The sequence below is a fragment of the Scomber scombrus genome, chromosome 20 (assembly GCF_963691925.1).
Source record: "Scomber scombrus chromosome 20, fScoSco1.1, whole genome shotgun sequence".
NCBI classification, from domain to species: Eukaryota; Metazoa; Chordata; class Actinopteri; order Scombriformes; family Scombridae; genus Scomber; species Scomber scombrus.
In genome coordinates, this window is record NC_084989.1 from 19,025,914 (window position 1) to 19,049,155 (window position 23,242).

General features: G+C 38.0%; 1 protein-coding gene across 1 annotated transcript in view; it reads left to right on the forward strand.

Moving 5' to 3' along the window:
- Positions 1 to 20,341, forward strand: part of tmtopsb (teleost multiple tissue opsin b) — a 31,227-nt gene extending 10,886 nt beyond the window's left edge. Inside the window, exons 3-4 of the mRNA XM_062441657.1 lie at positions 12,542 to 12,775; positions 20,051 to 20,341. Coding sequence (XP_062297641.1) covers positions 12,542 to 12,775; positions 20,051 to 20,341 — 525 coding nt within the window. The remainder of the gene's footprint in view (positions 1 to 12,541; positions 12,776 to 20,050) is intronic.
- Positions 20,342 to 23,242: the final 2,901 nt, after the last annotated feature.

A 23,242-nucleotide genomic window follows, 5' to 3' on the forward strand; every position in this document is an offset into this window, starting at 1 on the left:
GCTCCGTGTTTAGGAAGAAAAAACATAAAAGTGATGTGTGTTGGATTTATTATTGTCTAGCAGTGAGGTTGCAGATTGTAACCAACTGAATAACATAATGAATACTCTTTTGAAACTTTAATGATAGGGCTTTCATTATACATACACTGAATGAGGGTGAATGTTTGTGAGTAGACACATTAGGTATCTCATTACAAGGTGCAGGTTTTTTGTGAGGGCACACATGCTAGCTTAGAAATAATTCTAAAAAAAAAGTGTTGCTTCTTAGTTAAAACTAGGGATTTTGTTTGAAAGACAAGTACAGCAGAGAGAGAAACTAAACCGAAACTGAAACTACTATCCACAAAGATTGCAAACACGCCTATAAAGTTATCCTATATTTGGAGGCATTGCAGCCTAAATAAAAAATGCACCTTTGATTTATATGTGTGAAAGTTATTTTCTGTTCTGCTCATTTGCTGCTGTGAGGTAATTTTCTTGCATTAAGCTGCTGCTATTACTTATCACTTCCTGCAAGTGCTTAACAATAAGTGCATTGTGACCAGAGGTGGCAAAAGTACTCACATACTTTACTTAAGTAGAAGTACAGACACTTAAAAAGAAAAAAAGACTCTGGTAAAAGTAGAAGTACTGATTCAACTCTACTCAAGTAAAAGTAATAAAGTACAGGCTCTAAAATGTACTTAAGTACAAAAGTAAAAAGTAAAAATGAATTTTTACCATCAATGATACACAATACCTCTTTTGATAACTCGGCAAAATGAAAAATGTTCTCAGCACACAAAATAGGATAGTTTTCCACTTTTGTTAACAACCTTGACAGAAATAAATCAGTGGACAGAGTCTAATTGTGCTGCATGTCAAATTTCAGAAAGAACATATATATATATATATAAATATTATTGCTGTCAGCGTTAATGTGTTTTTTCCTGTCATTTCTTTTAATCGTGTTAATCGGTCCTCACTGACTCACTCACTGTCACAGATTGCCGTTATAATCGACCTCTGTAAATTGTGCACAGTGCACAGCATGTGTTCATGTGGCAGGAGTCTTCCTGCTGCTGTCATATTCCTGCACTGTCTGCACACATTGTTGGGACTGTTCTTCCAGCGGATTTGATATCAGCAGTCGCCCAGGGCGGGGCGACACAGAGTGCACAAACCAAAAGAAGAAAAAAAAGATCAGTTTTCTATGGCTTATTTGCACATCATGTCTTCTTTGTATAATGTCACTGAGGTTGAAACAAGTAACAAGCTTGTTTTGACAGTGTAAGGAGTAGAAAGTACAGATATTTGTGTTCAAATGTAGGGAGCAAAAGTAAAAAGTCGTACTAAAGTAAAGTACAGATACCTGGAAAATCTACTTAAGTACAGTAACGAAGTACAAATACTTTGTTACTTCCCACCTCTGATTGTGTCTGACCACAGGAAAGACTAGCTGATGTCATGGCCGCAGCTAATGGGGAACTAATTGTAATGTAAAGGCAGTGTGGTAAGCATTTACTGTAAAACCAGTAGTTGTGACAATACCATATGTTGTTAGCTGACAGTACCAACATATCTTTTCCAAAAGTACATTTTCTGAACTTTTTGGTGGGAAGTCATTTGGAAACATTGTGCGGACAAAGTACCTTTAAGCAATTGAAGAGAAAAAGTACAGCGTATCTTTTTGTGAGAAAAGGAGAAAGCTAAACAAGTGAATTGGTTGGATGAAGAGCTGCAGACGCATGTACTGTAGGGAAGCTGAGCAACGCTTCGACTCAATCGTTGTTTATCACGTCACTGTTTTAAAGTCTATATCTGCACCAGTAATCCTAAAGCACAATCTGTGTGTGTTACATGTATTGGACAAGTTCAATGTGATATATAATTGAGGATTACCGATTATAATGACAAACTCTCATCTAGAAAGAACATTGGTGCTCAAACATCTCCAATTACAGTTAAGAAGGTCCACATTATTTTTTGCCAGAGCTTTCAACCAAATCTCCTGGTTGTTGACAGCAGAAGGAGTTTGCTCAGTTGTCCTGGCTCATTTATTCTTTCCACAATCCACAGAGCTAACCAGGCTAACATTATGGTGTATTGTTCTGAGTTCAGAGAGAGCACTGAAGTCAGACTTGCACTTTAATGATTTGCATCAGCTGACGCATGAATGCTAATGACGCTTCTCGCCTCATTAGCTGAGAGGTAACATCCAGTCATTCAGGTGTAAAAGGCGGTCTTTATAACCTCTTACTTCTCACTATTACCGTGCTGATACGCTATCCCTCCCCCACCCTAACACTCTCAAATATTAAAGAAGTCATATCATGCTTTTTGTGATTTTCTGCCATGCTGTCAACATTACAAGTTGTCTGTTACAAAATAAGAATAGGGTAGAAGAAAGTTCGGAACAGTATTTTCAGATGGGGGATGAGGGAATTTCAAAGACTTGAATTAGAAAGCTGAAAGTAGTAGTTAAGGGCGGGGGTAGAGAGCAGCACAAAGGTTCTGTCTGCAGGCTGGTGTTAATGACAGGATTACAGACAACTAATCACAGGAGACAAAAACTCATCATTTCATTTAGTTGTGTGTCTGTGAACTGTATGCCTGTGTGTGTGTGAAGACGAGGGCTGTACAGTAGCTGCCACTTATGACACAGAGGGCATGTCTTCATATTGTTCCTGGGAATGCAGAGGTTTTAATGACCCGAGGAGGAGTTTACATTCCACAGTTACATGCAAATTATATGTGGTGGGTTTTGAAAGTTCATTATGATATTTTTGGACATCGTGTCCTTAACTCCAGTAAATCGCGTGTGTGTGTGCCTGTTTGTTTTTGCCCTAAATTAGATTATACTCTATGTTAATATGTTTGGCAGCTACATGCACACAGAGCATACTGTTTGCCTGTGTGTCAAATATGTTCTCCTCACTTTATGTGGGATGGTTAAATGCATTTGTTTTGACACCATGAACCCCTTTGTGTCTGCCAGTGTTGGATGTTGATGTGTTTTTGCTGTTTGCACAATAATTTAATTTACCACACCATTTGCTGGTTCATGTTGCATGCCTCTGTGGGTGTTTGCCATGCCTGTAAGCACACTGAACTTTTTGTTTTTCTATGTATTGTTGAGCAGGGTTACCATGAAAATAGAATTAATGATATTATAAAAACTGAACAGATTGGTTGACATGACATTAATATAGCAACTACTGCACTGTTGTCTCTCACCAGCAGAAATTGGAGCAGAATTGTGTCTGTTTGTCGTGCATTTCTTGTATATCTCAGATGAGAGCATGGACCTACATCAACTGTGATGTGTATATCATAAAAATGTATATTACTACAAAGAATACTAATGATTTATCTACAAACTCATTCCAGTGGATGATTTATTATGTATACTTGATGATTTATTATGTAAGTTTATTATGTAAATTCACTTTTTTCTTGCACTATTTTAAAGTTCATTCAGGAAGTGACAGTCTGATTGAACAGAGTCCATAGTAAGAAATATATTCAAATCACTTCAGGCAAACAGGAAAATATCAATGTCACTCAAGAATGATTATGGAAGAGAAAAGCACTTGCAGACGTTTCAGCCGGCAGTGGTGAATTGTGTTTAATCAGAGAGAAGTTTTGCTCTTGAGTTTTAGTGTAAATGTCTTTGTGCACAAGATGATTTCCCGCCAGTGATCATACCAGACACCTGAAACTAATTTGTTCTGAATTAATTCAGAGAGGATGGCCTTTTCTTCACAGCCTGAATTTGACCTTTAGACTGGTAGGATGGCTGCTTTTCCTGATTTGGTGCAATTCTCAGAGCGGCAGATGATTTCACATCTGCTGGAAGTCATTAAAGGCTTTAAAATAGATGGAACAGGAAAGGAGGAGTTGGGACAGATAAAATTATGGTTCAAACTTGCTTATTTAGCCGATGACAGCTTCTGATTTGATTAATCAGAGGATACAAGGAAAACAGAGCCAGATGTAGTGAGAAGTCTCTGGCTCTGTTTGCTTGCTGTTAGTTTCCGATCAGAGCAGATGGCAGGTATGTTGACGAGCACTCGTAGGTGTATGGAGGAGGAAAAATGAACATAAAATAGAGAGATGGGCAGGTTAATTGGAAGAGTCATGGCTGTGATTTTTTAATATGTCAGGTTGGCAGCCAGATCCTTTTATTGTTTTGTTTTTAATGATACCGATGAGTGTTGTAGACACCAGAAAGGGGGTGTTTTTTGCTAGAAATACTCTAACAAACTGAATTAAATAGGTTTTCTGGTATTTGGTTATATTCTGAGGACCTTTTGTGTGGCTGTATGTGGCTATAAATCTTCCACAATTCATTCCACTCTTGGATTGTCTCAGGCATCAAACCTGGGCCTTTAACTATTCTCCTTGTACATGCTTACTTTTAGGTAAAAAAAAAGAACCATATCATTTTCCATTTGACTCCAAAATCATTCAATTAATCTTTTAATTTTGATACATTTTATATTATTAATTCTAATTTATCTAATGTAATTTAATTTAATTTTTTTAATTTCCCTCTGAACTATGCATTTCTCAGATCTGTCTTTTGTTAAGCACTGAGTAAGTTTTTCCAAAAGTTTCCACATTTTTTAAAGAAACCATTTGATGTGTTGTCATATCACTAAATATGCTCTATAAGTGCATGATGCAATACTATACTGGTGAGAATATTTTGATCTGGTCCAAATCAGCAGGTAAGCTACTAACTTCTAAGTAAAATGAGGGCAATTAGGTAACTGTCTTTGTCATTTGTCTCACATATTTATTAGTTTTGTGTTTACAAGTGACTTGGATGATTTGGGTTGATTGGCGCTGTATCCGGCACAGTTTAACAACACACAGAACTGATTATAATCTTTAATTCATTGCTAGTGGCAGTCCACTTCAGGTTATTAAGCAATCATCCAACAGTTAACAAGTGATTCAACTCATTAAAAGAAACATGCTGCCAGAATCTTCCTTCAGATAGCTGCTTCAGTTAATGAACCGGTAATCATCCTAATCATTTTCACAGCTTTGTTATGATATGATGATTGTATTATCTAATGTTGTGTGAAGATGTGTGTGAAGAACTGTGGAGGAACTAATGTAAAAATTGGACTTTATGTGAAAGAGGACGAGAGGAAATGTTCAAGGTGATCCAGATTAGCACCAGTGTGTTTAATGTTGCTCTGCTATCTGCATACTGTGTATACAGTATATGTGTGGATGTGTGTGTTTCTGATTGCATGTGTGTACTATTGTCTTTCAGCAGTCAAGGTGTAAGGTGACCTGGAAGGGGTGGAGGGATAATCCCCCATTTTACACAGAATGCATTTTTCTCAATCCACATCTCCATACATACAAAAACTCATCCGCAGGGTTTTGCAGAATGTGATTAAATGTGATGTGTGTGTGTGTGTGTGTGTGTGTGTGTGTGTGTGTGTGTGTGTGTGTGTGTGTGTGTGTGTGTGTGTGTGTGTGTGTGTGTGTGTGTGTGTGTGTGTGTGTGTGTTTGTCCATGTGTGTACTTGTCTGAAGCTAATCTCACATACTGCTGGACCCACCAGCCAAATATTTTTTGTGTACATTTATGATTCACAACTTTTGAAAAATCTATTTTATAGCAGGTTTTATACCGCCATTGACTGCTGACTCACTCCTCTTGAATGGCCGGTAAGGGCCACAAGTAATCAACTACTGCAGCAAAAAAAGAGACATTCATAGAAAGGTTTGATCTCATCTTGAACCGGAGCATCTGCAGACTAAATCCACACTCGATATGTTATGATCCACTAAAGTTAGGCACGATACAAGATGAATAAATCTCAGTTTTTGTTTAGCTTCTCTTGACTATAAGGGAGCCTGGAGGGACAATTGAGGGCAGGAGGGGAGCAGGAGGTAGGGACAGGGTTTTATTTTGTGTGGTGTCTTACAACAAAATGTTATAAATAAATAACATACAGTTAAGCAAACACAGGACATTCAGTTACAAGACCACCCCATGCATCTTAAAGAAAACTAAAACTAGACATGCCCCCAGACACACCTGGTGAGGATATGCGCTCTACTCAGTGCCAATGAGTTCCTGCAGTGCTTGAGTAGATCCAGCTCCATACAAACCGCAAGTGTTGGCAGTAAATGTTCCACAAAGTCTGCACTCCTCTAGTCTTTTTTATATTTTGGAAAATTGAATGCAGGACTTTTTGAGAATAATCCAAGATGTAGCCAAACTTCAAACAGGCGTCTCAGGATGATCTGACATGCAACCAAGAACTGTGAAATTAAAATTTTCTGACAACTGACACCTTTCCATCCTGGGACCCCTCACTCCTATCTGTGTCTGTCCCTGTGGTTTACACCAGTCTTGGTTATCGCTGATTTCAGCAACAAATATCACTCTTTCTAATCTTACTCTCTATCTCAATTGGAGCAGAGTAGGTATAATGTGTAAAATGAGAAAGAAGCTGCTTTATGTTCCTCACTGTCCTTAAACATTAAATATGTTAACTGACGCACATGGTAAAGAAAGGGAAAGAGAAAATATTTTGTGAAACATTTGCTGCCAATGCTTGCAGTTTGTATGGAGCTGGATGTACTCATGCACCGCAGGAACTCACTGGCTCACTGAAAACAGCTCAAACACAGCAGCTCTGACACATTAAATATCTATACTCCCTGCCATGTTTCAAGGCGCCTGTGCGGCCCCTGGGGCCCCTCAGCTTTCTGCCTATGCATGGCCAATTTAAGGTGTAGACTCAAGATTCAGGGTGTACTTTCAGGCTCTGCAGAAAATTGTACAAATTCTGTCTCCATAGTTCTTCCCTTCAGTATGATGGACAATTAGAACTAATTCAACATTTTTGGAAATATGTTTATTTGCCAGGAATTAGATGAAAAGATAGATAGCGGGTGTTCTCATTTAACTCTCAGCAAAAAAGCAATTAAGCACATTTCACAAAATATCAAACTATTTCTTTACAGACTTGCTTTTCTCTAATTTTCCTTTGAGTGCTTTTTCGCACGTGTCAGAGACATGACTGTATGAAAAAGGAAGGCTAATAATTGCATGGATTGTAGCTTTTTCCACTACCCTTTATTCTTATTGACTTGTGGTACCCTGATGCTCCCATGTGAAGCATCACTGATGTTTGGCAAACCAGCAAGATGATGGCTCTTGTCCTTCATCATGTGTCAGGTCCTTTTTTGACCTGACACATGTCATATTATATCTATTATTTTTATACCGTCTGTACTCTGCCATTAAGAATGGCCGAAGGCAGAGGTCTGAAATATTCTTAAAACATCCTTGACATCCTGCCGACACAGCACCTGTCGCCAGGATTGAGAGAGTGCAGTTTGCTCGGAGTAACATGGACGGGATGACAGCTGTGTTATTTAGTTCTGCAAGTCATCGTTCAAAAGATGGCAGCTCAACAACTGAGACCTTATGGAAAAGGCGAATGTTTAAAATTGGCACATACTGGCTATTTTTTATTTTATTATATTTTTTGCCATTATAGAACCATACTGTATGTCTTTGATTGTACATTAATTAATTTCCATCAGGTGTTTTGTATACTTCACAAAATGACATCACCTTTAATGTATCTCTCAGAAGATTTGATGTTTTATTCCTAAGAATTATTAAATTAATATTGGGGGGGTTTTCACAGTATATCATACATTTTTAAACTGATTTTCCATATTAATTTCTTGGGGTACAGTTTCCAAACAATAACTGTTTAGAGAGTGCTCTTTGTGTGTGTGTGTGTGTGTGTGTGTGTGTGTGTGTGTGTGTGTGTGTGTGTGTGTGTGTGTGTGTGTGTGTGTGTGTGTGTTCTGGGATGCTCAAACATCTGTGACTTGTGAACGGGATGCAAACAGCAATCTCTCTTCATGATTTTCTTGAAAATTGATTTTTATCTTTCCTTCACAATGTTTGCGTATTTGATACATTTATAATTGTATTATTTTCAAGGATTGATGTGTACTTCTTTGTTCAGTTTTTTGATACCTGGATATGGTAGTTGTTTCCTTAGCTGTTCACATTGTCAACTCACATAATCAGGTCCTGATTATTATTATAGTTCCTATAAAACGCTTTTTTGACAGCCTAAACATGCCCCAAAACTCACCAAAACTTGCAATCATGTCCGATCCGGCAAAAAATTTGATATTTTAAGGATCACTGAAATGGGCGACGCAAAATGGATCAAAAGCTCCCCCTAGAAATTTTTAAAAAACGAGCCCCTCGACTCAGATTGACGTAGACAAACAAAATTCGGTAAACACATGTATCGTGTAAAGACGCACTAAAAAGTCTCTTGGACCCATGACGTCACTCCAACAGGAAGTCGGCCATTTTGAAAAATATGTGCGATTTTGGCGAACAAACTTGTACTAGGGATTTCATCCGAACGACTTCAAATTCACTCAGAATCATCTTGAGACATTGGAGATGAAAAGTTAAAAAAAAAACGTTCTGATTAGGGATTCGGTTTGGGCGTGGCGGTGCCGACAATTTCCTTCGCCATTCCATCCTTCGCCAAAAAGCAGGAAATCCTTATAACTCCTACAGACATCGTCCGATCTAAACCAAATTGATCACGCATGTAGAGAGTCCCGCCCTGAACACGTCTATGTATCAATACTGTGTCATATACACAGCGCCACCTACTGGATACAGGAAGTCAGCCTCATATGACAAACATTATCCGATTTATATGAAATTTAAAGGATGTGTTCTCCACATCACATACTACAACATGACATATAATTGGTGGGTGCTCTCTAGCGCTCTCTAGTGGACACAGGCAGTGATATTTCACCACATCTTGCGATGTCAAATAAAAGCCTGCAAATGAAGACGCCTAGCTGCGCGCCCTCCGACTGCGCCACAGTCCGACATGCATGGGGGGGCGAGGGCCCGTTCATCGCTGCTTGCAGCTTTAATTTGAATTGATTCAAGCTCAAACACGTATGAATGTTTTTAGATGTTTATATTTAGAGTAAAAAAAAACAAGAAAAAGAAGTCAAATCCAACTGCACTGTTTGGTTTTTTACATATCCTCCAGAATCAGTGGAAGTCTGACAAGGAGCAGCTCCTGAAGCTGACCAATCAGCTCATCAGGAGGGGGGAATATATAGAGACAGGAGCTAAAACGACTTGTTTTTGACAGAGGCTGAAACAAGGGGCTGCATAAAGGGCCAGTATAACACATAAAGAGTTGTTGAATTATAAATCATGCAAAGATATTCTAGTAGTGCCCCAGAATATAAAATTAGACCCAGAAATGTGCATGTCATGCCCATTAACAATCATACTACAACAAAATATGGCTGGAAAAAAGTAAAGACAACAAATTCTGCACTGGATTAGCCATCCCACATTTTGTACTGGAAATAGTTTTCATATAATCCTGGGGGGGGGGGGGGGTTGAACTAAAGGGCTAAAACATCAGTATGAACCTTTGAACCATGAAATTGTCAGCAACAATAGCTGTTAGGCAAAGAAACATTTGCAAATTTAGAAACCATGCACAGCAGGGTTATGTAAAGGTGGAAATTTACATTCCAGGGCATTTAAGGCTACTTTTTTTTGTCTTGTTCTTAAACTTAACCAGAGCTGATTTTACTTTTGAGGCCACTTGGTAAACACATACAGATAAGGAGCTTTATGTTAACCACTGCGTGTAAATGGAGAAACCATGCATAAACACAACTGCACAATATTGTTGGACTGTTTGAGCAGCCAGTAGCTACTTCTCTAAGAGGAGAGTTGGCTTCAGTAGTGCTGGGTATGTCTCTACTTGTAACTCTTAGAATTGGCTGCAGATACATGCGTCCAAAGAGTCAACTTAAAGAAAGCTGCATGGCCCAACATTACAGTCTGAATCGTCTCCATCAGTACCTCATCTGTTTATTTTTTACCTTAAAATATTGCTATACTTATGAATATTTAGGATTTCTGAATGGAATATGTATGTTGGCAGGAGAAGAACTGCTTATTTGGATTTAAATGTCACTTAAATTTAGTTTTCTTTTTTTCCACTGCTTTGCATCTATCTGTCAGTCTATTGATTGATCAATTGATCCTGTCTCTTCTGCTAGCACTCGGGTGCTCAGCATTGACAGGCAGCTGTTTCCAGAATAAGCAACAAATGGGTGACTTAGCCCGTTCTACAAGGCCATGACCATTTTTGTGGAGCGGATTTTGCTTCAGTGAGAACAAGAACTACGGCTCAGACTGTTGCTTAAATCCAGTTTTGTGGAATACAAAAATAAGTAAACAAGAAAATACAACAGGGACTTGGGCAGGGGGCATGTTCATGCTTGCAGGCTCCATCTGGGAGGCAGTGGGAGGTCCACTGCAGTAGGACCTGAAGGATGTCCCCCTTCGAGCTGGTATAATTAAAGAAACTACAAAGAAAGTGGATGTCATCAATGCCAATCTGATTTCAGGCGCTGACACTATCAATAAGTCTTCTGTGATGTTTTGAAGGCTGGAGTTTGAGCTTATCATTTGCCATGAGCTTTTACAGTCACTGATTTAATTGACTGACTGTTCTCATAATAATAACTTTAAAAGTCACCGTGGATCATTTTTCAGAAGAAGTTTAATATCAACAGTCGAGCACACGGTGGAAAAAAACCCCAAACAAACACAAAAAACACAATCATTTTTCACTTTCAGCTGTGAGGGGCTCTGCATGAAGCCTGAGTGTTTAATAAACACAAACCTTTGGAAGATATTCTCACCACAATAAGCAGGAAGCAGACATCAACACAGATACTGATAGACGCTATGATGACACAGTTGTGGAGTTATATTATGTGCGGTTTCTCCCCACGTAATAACCCTAATGTGCTAAAATGTGCATGTGCTACTGTTTCTAACGTGACAATATTTCAAGAAAGTTCCTTAACAACTTTTCCATACTTAACGATTAGTCGATTAATTGATTGATTGTCAAGTATTCAATTACAGCCAACTATTTTGATAATCAATTAATCATTTGGAGTCATTGTTTAAGATAAAAATGTCCAAATTCTCTGGTTCCAGTCTCTCAAATGTGAATATTTTGTCATCTATGACAGTAAAGTGAATATTTTTGATTGTGGACTGTTGATTAGGACAACAAAAAAAAATACATTTGAGGGCATCATCTCAGGCATTTTAGACCACAAAACAGACTGTGAAATGATAATGAAAATAATTATTAATTATTAGTGCAGTCCTATATTGCAGGATATCACAGTCGTGCTTTTTTCATTTTGTCCGGTTGTTGTCCATATTGGTTAGAAATAATTGTATAACAACAACTTCCTGCAAGGAGAGCATGGACAATGCATAGAAAATACTGATAATAGAGCTGTGATACAGAAATGAAAAGTAACAATGGATCCTTAAATGTAAGCCTGCCAGATGGTTTGTTACACAGAACCCTCTGAGCATTTGTTCTTGGAAACTGTTTGAAAAAGGGCAGGCACTTGAAAAAAAAACAAACCACTTGGCAGTTGATTGTATGAACCATCTGTCTATAACCATCGATCACTGTCTTACCTTGCGAGGCAGCTAGATTCATGAGGTCATGCGAAAATCCACCGAGGGTTCAGACACAAGCGCATGACTTGAAGCCTGACAAGATGAATTCTCTTGTGATGTTGTGATGTCGTGATCCAGCTGTCTCGCAAAGGTAATCTTAAATATGCTTTTCAAAATATGATAAATTAGACGTCATGTCCAATTCTTCAATCACAATGTGTCCAAACTAAACAGTTGTAGAAGAAGTAACACAGCAGATTGATTAATGAATTTAACCTTTCTGTTGTCTTCCCATCAACTGTGCAACTTTAGTCCTCCCAGGTCAATTTTGACTGGTTTGCTTGTTAATAAAGTGTAAGTATAGATTATCATCCAATTCTGTGTTAGACCTTTTTAGCTAACTACACATATTGGTCAATAAGCCTCATTTAAATTAAACTATACCTCATTTTTGAGTTAAACCAATCTGAATTGATTTAACTAAATTTAAGATCAGAGGAAAATATGTTAATGGTTATTTAAAAAACTGCTTGTATAATCTGTATGTAGTTGTGTGAATGTACAAAATGTGTATTATGTTTAGGCAGATGGATTTGGGGAGATTTATTGTTGGGAAATTTTCAGTATGGAAACTCTGAGGGAGCCATTTGCTGCTCACTTTTAGTGAAAAGTTAAAAAGACTCAACCCTGAAGCTGAATGACTTCTTCATAGATCAAAAGCATCTGTATAATCAAATTATCAATCAATTAAATGTGTGTACAAACCCCTTTTTTTGCATATTGGTCAGAATTATGCTCCGAATCCTAAAAATATACATAATATGCATGCATACACACATACATACACATCTGTCCAAACCCACACACATACACAAAAAATATAGATAAATAAATAAAGCAATCCACAACAACAACAACAACAACAAAGAGAAAAGGAAGAAATTACAATCAAGCTCATATTTGTGTTTGTTTGGTTTTTCCCTCTTTCTCCCTCAGGTCCGCAGTGTGAGTTCGGTGGTGACCCGCCGCAGAGAGCAGCGAGTGCTGATAATGGTCGTCACCATGGTGATTTGCTACCTGGTCTGCTGGCTGCCATACGGTGTGGCGGCTCTGCTCGCCACGTTTGGCCCCCATGACGTTTTGACCCCTGAGGCGAGCATCACGCCTTCGCTCCTGGCCAAGTTCTCCACCGTCATCAACCCCTTTATCTACATCTTCATGAACAAACAGGTGAGCTGTTCTCTGTCACTGTGCTATCGCTTTTCTTCTCGGTTCATTCTTTTTACTGCCTGTTGCCTCTTCCATCGCCACCTGTCTCTGTGTCTTCCTGCCGTATCCGCCCATGTGTTTTATGCCTACTCTGTTAATGTAAAACAATCTGGATTGCAGAGAGATGGAAATCAGAGAAGCAGTCTCTGTGTAGGCTTAATGTCATAGATCAAACTGCAGCATGAATTCTAAAAATATGTGTATGTGTATGTTGGTAAAAATAGCTTTCAGCATTAAACCCATTCACGTGAATCCTTAATAGCAGATCTTGCAGTTTCAATTTTAAAAAAGGCTCAGTTATTGCCTTAAACAGCCAATACTCAAACAGAAGTAATATTCATGCATTTAGGGGACCATTTCAGCCATTTGGTGAACATTTGGTGCTGTTGTTAGTATTTACTGCAGTAGTTCATGTTGGATTGACTCAAAATAAAATACAGTACCCGAGTTCATAAACGTCAAGATTTCCTGAACTTTGGCTTCACACACAATACTTGTTAGTAGGATCATTTGACTGTTTGCTTTAATGAGATACGTTGACAATTAGAAAATATATTTAATACCACCATCAACTAAACTAAACTTAAGTAAACTAATTTGTCTAGCAACAGATCGGATCTAATAATCTGCTGTCCCTTGTAATTGAAGTATTATGAGCTTCACACCTAGGGGAGGTTAATGCAGTTGCAAGCAAACTTCGTTCTCCATCTGCTGAAGACGCAAACACATTCCCATATCCCACTACAAAGTCAGAGATAAAATGCAACAAGATTGAGGTGTGACATTAATATCATGGTGTCAAAGCCATAACAGCATCAACGAAAATCCCCCCATCCCCCCATCCCCCCCATTCCCCCCCCCCCCCCCCCCCCCACACACACACACACACACACACACACACACACCCTCTTCCCTGTGAGGTTGTGATATATGTTCAAGGACACAGCATGGGGGAAAACACCCCCCCCCCCCCGACTAATGACAAAAAGAAGAAGTAATCTGGTTGATGCTGCTGGCCTTATGAAATGACAGGAGAGCAAACTTCAAAGTCAATCATTACCACAGTCATTAATAGATAAGTTTAATTACTGTAACCAAATATTAGCATGACAGAGAGGACTGATCATGCATGATTTTATCTGCTTTGGACATTTTGACAGGGAAGACACTCGGTTGTACACGTGAGACAAGGCACTGATGTTGTATATAGAATGAAAAAGAGAGTTTCAGAGATGAAGAATATGTTCAGACCTTACTCACTTCATTAAGAGGATTGTGGTGTTTGAAAGTGAAAGATCGTCACCAGAAATGTTTGATGATGTATATAAAACACTCTACTTTGAATCATTATTTGAGTCTAATATGTTTTTTTACACAAAAAATGTTAAATTATCTCAATAAAATCCCTAAAATGACATTTATTCCTTCCTCATTAAGAATTCCACACATTATAATTATGCAGTGTGTATGCACACTAATACATCATTGTGTAAGTAGGCTACTGTCCCATTATTGGCTTCAAACTGGTTTTGTTAGCACAGAGAAACTCTCCCACTTTAGCAGATGAATGTGAAAACAAACTCTGCGCATGCATCACTCTGCACAGCGAAGCTCAAACATCCAATTAAAGGATTAAGAAGCAAACCACATTATGATTGGAGGTGAAATTGGGGCAGTTTTAGACGTTGCTCAATCATCCGAAAAGCACTTCAGTTGGAGCGTACTGACACCCTCAGTGCTATTGACCAACTGATGACAGAGTATCAGAAAAGGAAAGAACAGAAAAAGTAAGGACATGAAAACTGAATTTATTGAGGGCAAAGGGAGAGGTCAAGAATGAAAGAAAAGAAGAAAAAAAGAGGCAAAAGGTAGGAGATTAAAAAAATGACAAGATGGCAGAAACAGAGGAAATGAGGGGGATAGAGCAAACAGAAAAAGAAAGAATGGAAAGGAAGAAGAGAAAGTAATGTAGGAGGACTGCTCAAAGGAATTAAATTGGACATAAACTGAGTAGACAGAAAGGAATGGATGGTGGGAGGAGGAAAGGAAAGGTTAACTAGTGAGGGGAAGTGGAAAGAAAGAAGAAAAAGGAAATAATTTTAAGAAAGTTTTAAATAAAAGGAAAAAGGAAAGTAGGAAGAAGGCAGTGAAGTGTAAGAAACAGACAGGAGGGAACAAGGATGGGCTTTCAGGAGAGAAGGAAGGTAGGAAGAGTGTGAATAGATGAAACAACGGACTAAAGGAAGGACATAAAGATGAAAGCAAGGTGCGCAAGAGAAAGGTGACGGGCAGGAAGAGTAGAAAGTTCTTTTTAATCTCCAAAAGGCAACGTAGCTTTGATTTTGATTAGCATGTGATGATACTATCAGGGAAGGACACACTGTGGCGGTGACCTTTCCTTCTTCTATCATACATTCACGCACACTCTTTTATCTGTCTCTGTCTCTTTTATCTGCCTCTACCTCAGTCTGTCTCTCAGGGTTTTTTTTCCTGTTGGACTGCTTGTCTCTGTCACTTTTGAGCTTGTGAGACATTTAATTTCCTTTGATGATTGACTTGTTTCGACTGCGCTCTGTCTGGTAGTGCTGTAGTGAAGTTTTTTGCAGTGTGTGTGTGTGTGTGTGTGTTAAGCTACCAAACTGAACTTTCAGTGCCACAGGGGAACGTGCTGGAGGCCGCACTGCGTGGCGCTTTCAGTCTTCAGTTCCTCCCAGCCCATAACTATGGCAGCAGTGTGTTGAGGCGAGTTGAAGACTTCAAGCGCTGCACAGATTCACGCCCCCGGACCTGAGCTGTCATCGAACAAATTACACCTTTAAGGCTGTTAGCACATTTCTGCAAAAGGTAGCAATGAGGGTGTCATGCTGTGAATGTAGTTTTCCAGTATTTATATATTTCAAATTGGTTATGTTTAATATTTTTTACCTCATCAAATTTAAGGAATTGAATCATGGCATGTTTCCATCAACTACGTTAATGGATTTATACAGATTACATAATTAATTTAGCACCAAGAAAAAAATAAAAAGAGCGTCAATAGACAGAATAAAAACACTAAATATAATAAGTAAGTACACAAGCAATAAAAAGACAATAGTAGTAAAACATATAGTAAAAACAATAAAATGTACAAGAGTAATACTAATTTAGTATGCTATCAAAAAATGCTTGCAACCCCTGTCTGTTTTAAAGATGAACTCTACTGTACTAAACTGCACTATCCTCGCAGTTGATTTCTGCCTCAATATCATGTTATTAAATAATGTTTAGAAATTAGATTTTTAACATTTGTGGATTGATTCTCATGTGAATTGATTTTTTACACCCACCCCTAACAATTAGAGCATAAATGATTGATTAGTCGTCCAACAAAAATCATTTTTGATAATTCAATAAACGTTTTTTAAAGGAAAAAGACAGAAATATGCTGGTTTTAGCTTCTCAAATGAGATAATTAGGTGATTTTCTTCGACATATACATTGTAGTAAAACTAAATATTTTGGGTTTTGGTCACTATAATGAAGACGTTTGAAAACATCTTTGACTGTGAAAAATTATAACAGGCTATCAATCGATAGCCTTGCGATAACTTAATGTGTGTAGTGTGGAATATTAAAATCCTACTTTAAAATGAGGAAAACCAAAGAAACCATCAAAAAGAAGATTTTCTGGAGGGGAAAAAAAGTTACATCTGCTTTTATCTAAAAAAGATAATGTTATTCAAAAACGGCTCAAACAGCTGACCTTTTTAGATTAGATGCATTGTATAATGTCAGCACTCCTTCTTCAGCTATATATTGTTTGTCAGAGAGACAGATGGGTGGATTAATGGGTGGGTATTCATTTGAAGCTGATATTTTCCATCCACAGCTGCCAAAACACATTTGCATTTTTTGTGTTTTTAGAGCTTAAATACAGCTGTGGAGCTGGATACTCTTTTTATTTATTTTTTTAATTTTTTTTACAGATGAACCAAAGTAGGTTGAAATGATTGGCTGCAGATCAATGTGTTGATTATTGATTCTTTTTATGTGTTTCATGCTGTGTTTTTTAACCCAATAATGACTGTTGGAGTTAATTTTCAGGCAGATGCAAATAACGTGAAATGCGATTTGAAGGCAAATATCTTTCAAAATCCTCCTGGGGGAAAGCATGTCCTCGGGGTCCACTGGATGTGTCAGGTTTTCTCTCTCCATGCAATGTTACCAACTTTTTTAACCCTTACCTGTTACAAAACACAAAAGAATATAATGAATAACAAAAAAAAGACTAAAATATAAGTAGTATAAGTAGGAAGTAGGCTCTTCAAAAGTTTGATTCAATAAAATATAACAATTAGCATTTTAGCAATGTTTTGTGTGTGGCTCAGCAGAGTAGCTTCACGTTTGTGTGCATCATAGAGAGCATAAAGTGATGTTGGTGTTGGTCTCAGGTTGACAAATTGCAGACTTTGTTGGGCTGGGTCTAGACTAGAGCTGGTGTTTTTTGGCTAGTACACGGCTTTGTCTATAGCCAGTGATTGATTTGTCTGATCTGGGCTACTGTAGAAACATGGCAGCCTCTGTGTAAGAGGACCTGCTACCTATGTAGATATAAAGGGCTCATTCTAAGGTAACAAAAACACAATGATTCTCATTTGCATGGGATTATACACTAATTAAAACATACTTGTGAATATTTTCCACTTGATGCCACTAAATTCTACGTACTGCACCTTTAAGTAACCAGACTTGACACATACTCTGATGACAGGAAGGCTTTGTGTCTTCTTATAAACCTATTAAATAAATTAAATAATTCCAAAAAGTGCTTAAACTGGTGGATGGAGATGTTAATATTCTGACTAATGTGACATACTGTACGTCACTCGCCTGGTTTTGAGTTTACTGCAGGGACACATGTCACAAATGCATCACAGTTTTATCATGCGTGTGTGTCTGTGTTTTCCTTAAAGACACAAAGATTAAGAGTGGCAGGTGAGGATTTGGTCATTCCTGAGTCTTAAGATCTCAATCTGTGCCTGATATCAGCTATAATCCCTGATGACGTCTGCTTGTCCTCCTGCTTCTCTTATTCCTCTGCATCCTTTTCTCCTTCACACTTCCAACTTCACACGTTCCTGAAGGTTTTGCTCTTAAACCAACAGCTTTTTTCTTTTTCTTTACAAGAACAGTAGATGAATACATTGGGATGTTAGATACTACAAGATTTATAAGATAGAGTACTCATTTTGAAAGCAGTTTCCTCTGGGTAGTAAAAAATAATTGGCTCATATATGATGAATTGTCAGCCAAGTGCTTAAATATCTCTGTTAAAAAAGCCCCGCAAACTGGTCTCATTTTGCATATCAGTCACTGCACATCACTTCTTTCAAAGGATGGAATCATGCTGGAGGAAATTATTCCCTATGATGATGTAATATGAGAGTTGTCATGTTTCATGCAATCATGCCTATTTGATCTGCGGCACCCTGGGGAAATGTAGTAGACTTTAAGTATACGTGTGGAACCGGAGAGTATACTAAGTACACTACGTTTATCCAGGGGAGCACGCAGCCTGCTGGACTCCCAACATGACGGAGAGAAGAAGGATCTAAATGATAAATGATCATTTCTTTATCTGTTTGTCTATCCTCTAATGTATTTCCAACAATACTGTGCTATTACATAATATTATAATTAATGTTACAATTACTATTTTTACTGCTGCTACTTCTACTATTATCACAATGCCTATTAGTGTTACTCCAATTACAACTTCTACTAGTTATTCTACCTCTGTTACTGTTACCTCTAGTGCTACTTTGTTATCACACTATTAACCAACTACTACAACTACTAGGTTTTATTTATACTTTACTTTCTATTGCAGTTTCTGTTACCTTGTTCCATCCCTAACTTATACTATAAGACTGCAGCTACTACACAACATACACTGTTACTACTACAACTGCTGCTGTTACCACTACTTTCTAACACATCCACTACTACTTTTGCTACTATTACCTTGATATTACCTATCTAACTTATTTTACTAATGTTTTTTTTAATTTTTTAACTGCCACTATTTCTATGACTATCTAATAAGAAAATCCTACACATTCTTCCTGTAAGTCTCATCATTTATCATTTATTACTAGTAAATGAACATGTTATAATTGTTGAAAAATACTGCACATTAAAAAAAAATGTCTGTATTATAATCCATGTATTAAATGTTTAGGGGTTCTTAAAGTCATGTGTGTAATTCTACTGCTGTATCATCACATATCACTTTTACTAGTGCTGTGCCTCCACGACTTCTACAAGTACCTTGACTGATATCATTACTTTTTATTGACATCACTTCAATTACTACCATTTCAATCAGGAGAGATAAGTGATTAAAGCGAAATAATTGTTTATTATACAGATAATATTGATGTCTATCAAAAGTCTTTGGAGGTTAGACTCTACAGGGAGATTTTGTTTTCGAGGGACTTCGGTCCTTAGCAGCAGCAAGATAAATACCCCATGGAGTCCAGACACTGGTGGTGATGGCTGATGACTTCTCCTGAGTCTGATCAGGCTGATGTGGTTGATGAACTGATGATTCTGAGAGTACTGGGTGGTAATGGGGAGGCGGTGGGGAGCACAAAACGCCACCTTGAGAGCACTCAGGCAGAGAGGGAGAAAACATATTTTAAAAAGACAGTCACAATACGATAGGCTGACAGTGAAGGTGTGTTATCCTGGTATTGGTTAGATGTGAGCAGCTGATGTGAGCAGCTGACATCTTTATTAACACCTCGGGCAATGACAGCAAGCAAATTATGAGTGAGCATGCATGACGAATGGGAATGACAGATGGTTTTAGAGATAAAACTACAGACCTGAGCATGCAAAAGAGTCATCCTCACTTTCACTAAGCTCCACTACTATTAAAATGTCTAATCTGCTACTGCTACCACTGTGAACTACTTTAATAATTTATCATGTGCTTATAATTGATTACTTGCCTGTTTCTTTGTTTTTTCAGTCTATTTGTAGGATTCAACTCATATGAAATCAATCTAATTAATGTTATAAACTCCAAAGTGTTGTTAAATAAATAATCTGCAGTCTTGTTCACTTGCGGTATCTTTTGTAATTAAATAATAACTACTTTTACAATCATGTGTCCTAAAATTACCATTATGAATCACTACTATTTGTACCTTCATAAAATAATTAGACTAATCCCGTGTGTTTTTATAGTTCTACAGGTGTTTCAGGGCGTTGCTCAGCTGCTCCGCCCCCGAGCGAGGCTCATCCTTAAAGACACTTTCACGGGCGACCAAGACGCTCCGCATCATCCGCCAGGAGGAACACCACGTGTCCGCTGCCGCCCCCTGTTCAGTCGCTCCCACGCCCAACTCCATCCGAGTATCCTCACAGGCAGCCAACAACGTGACTCTGTCTCCATCGGCTTCTTTCGCTTCCCACGCCTGTGCTACTGCTAACAGCCCTAAACCCAAACTGATTCTAGTGGCTCACTACAGGGAGTAAGAGCAGTGAAACAACAACAACAGGGGATGAACATTTTCAGAAAGGAGAGGGAACAATTAGCAGGGGCACAGGTCTCCAATTAAGAAAAAAATCCTCTTAATAAAATATAAAATAAAAAAATAAAAATAAACAAGCTCAGTGGGAGTCTTAAATACAAGCTGGGACATTTTATGGATTATCATTGCTCTGTGAAGTCAGCAAACAGGGACACATGCATTTTCCAGTCTCACCCTGCTTACCAGAGGCACTGTATACAAAGCAGGAGGTAGACATGAAGACTAGGGCTAAACGTAGTGCTTCGTGTTAAGATTACAGACTTCTATTGTTAGAATGTACTTGTTATAATAACATCCATCACACAAGAGCACAAATGTTGCATTAAAGCTCACTTACCTCTGCCTGAAGTCTAGTGCCAGAGGGAGGCATCCAAGATTATGAACATTTAACAAAGTTTGTGTAGTTTAGTCTTGGTGTAAAAGACGATCAAAGCGTGGCTGTTGCTTCTGTGCATTGGGACAAATCATTTTAGCTTGGCGCCTGGAAAAAAGGTCAGAGCTCGAGGGTCAGAACGCAGCCTACACAGAGCCAACATGGAGAGGATGATTACAAAACTTGATGTCCGCTGTTTGGGGAAAAAAATGAAGCCTGCTTTTACAAAATGATGAAAGATGAAGAAATTCACATAGTGGTTTAGTAATGAAGTGATTACTCATGCTGGGAGAGGTCTGCTTACAAAACTAAATGTTTATGAGGACAGGAAGATGCATTTGATGTAGCGAAGGTTTTGGAAATTAAGTGTTTTTGGAATAAAACCCTTTATTTGTGAATTCAAATGTGTATATTTTTGGAAGATTTGTTAAAGAATGTGCATTGTGTAGCATCTTAACGGGAGTTAGTTCGCAATGGGCCGACAATTATCATGTTTATTAGGTTGGTATTAACATGTTAGCGATGGAACTAAGCACGATAGCACTTTACTGATTCAGAGGAACCAGATGGAAAGGAAGACGTGAAATTGCATTTGCCGCACCCCTGTAATTCAATTACTACCCAAAAAAAAAGAAATAGAAAAAATCCACATAAATAGGTCAAGCCTTTTTCTTGTATTGATGAAATATATTTGTTACATAACTGAATAATGTTCTCTCTTAATCTGAGAAATAATTCAGGAACATTTTGGAGAAGCATAGCGTTCTTTGGCGGAGATTTCATAAATTGTTTGGTGATGGGGTTTTTTGTAAACAGGGCAATGAGATATTTTGTCAGCTCCAATGTGTAGCTACTGTTAGCAGGATTATTCTCTTTTTTCCAGATAATAATTCAGTTGAAGAAGGGGGTAAGCGTTTTCTCCTGACCCCGTTTCCATGGCTGATATTTAAAGATTTGATACAGAGAATTAAAGGTTTGTTAGCGGTGTAAGGCAACAATTTATGCAATTTAGAACTGTCAAGGTTTTTATTATGCCTTTATTTACACTTTGTGGCATATAGGTCCTCTGTCATCAATGCTGGGACTTTTATGAAAGCCATTAAAGGGAAATTTCACAAGGTAATGAGGGACATGAAAAGAGATTTCACCATTTTAAGTTGTGTAGATGTTTCTGAAGCTGCTGTTCAGTGCAAATGTGGTTTTGTGTTTGTGTCTCCTAATGTATTTTTCTTTTCTTATATAAGATAAATGAAATCATGTCACAAACAGATTTGGTTGCCTTGGTCTTTGTCTATTTACTTCACCCAAAGTGTGTGTGTGTGTGTGTGTGTGTGTGTGTGTGTGTGTGTGTGTGTGTGTGTGTGTGTGTGTGTGTGTGTGTGTGTGTGTGTGTGTGTGTGTGTGTGTGTGTGTGTGTGTGTGTGTGTGTGTGTGTGTGTCTTCTTTCAGAAACTGGAGCTCAGTGTCACTTGGTCTCATTCTTTTTCCTCATAGTCATACTCAAATGTGTTGATTAATCCATCAATTATTAACACAGGCATTATTTACGGAAGGGAGGCAGATTAATGTTCTAAATTACAGCCTTCGTCACGGTGAGAAACAGGCAGCATCTGGAGGGCTAGAAAGGAATATAAACTGACGGCCATGAATGAATAATGAGCTGAGGGCTCAGGGTAAACCTTTAATCTGGAAGTAATACTCCACCCAAATGTTGTGTTTTGGGTATTGAAGGCATGCAGGGTATTTAACTTACCTGTGAAAAGTTTGTCAGGGCTTCATCACGAGTTGTGATGTGGTATCTGTTCTGCCTTAGTCCTGTGACATTCTGTGACATCCGAGCGCATGTTTTTCTTAGGATAAAGGTTAAAAGTCAAGTAAAGGTTATGGGCCAGAGGCAGTTTTTTCCTGACTGGTCAATTGTTTAGAAGGTGGCGTTTTTAGAGATAGGAAACTATATAGTGTTGCCAAAACTGGAGTAGTGAGAGTGACTCAGATCGGCACCAGGGAGTCTCTCAAGATTGGATGTTTGACACTGTTCTCTTTTTTAATAAAATCTTTTAAATATACAAGTGAGACGTGTCAGCAGTGATTTCCTTCTTTTTCACTAACCCACCAAGATACAACCATTTTATACTACATAATGTAGTACAGTAATGTTCTTAAGCACAGTTTTGAGGTACTTGTACTTTAGTTGACAATGGATAACATAACAAGTTTTTAAAATACAACACATTGTTAAAGATTTACCTTTTTGATGTCTTACAAAGGTGTAGTCGTGGGTCATGTTTCATATGTCTATGAATTGTTCACAGCTCCACCAAATAGTGATTTTCCCCTCTAAACTTCTCACATGGTTTAATTTAAATAAACTTTCAAATGATCCAATATTTCACCAAAAATAAAAAAACAAACTGAAAACAGATTTGTGTCAGAGCTTTGTTTTTTTCTTCGTTCCTCTCCCATTAATCACCT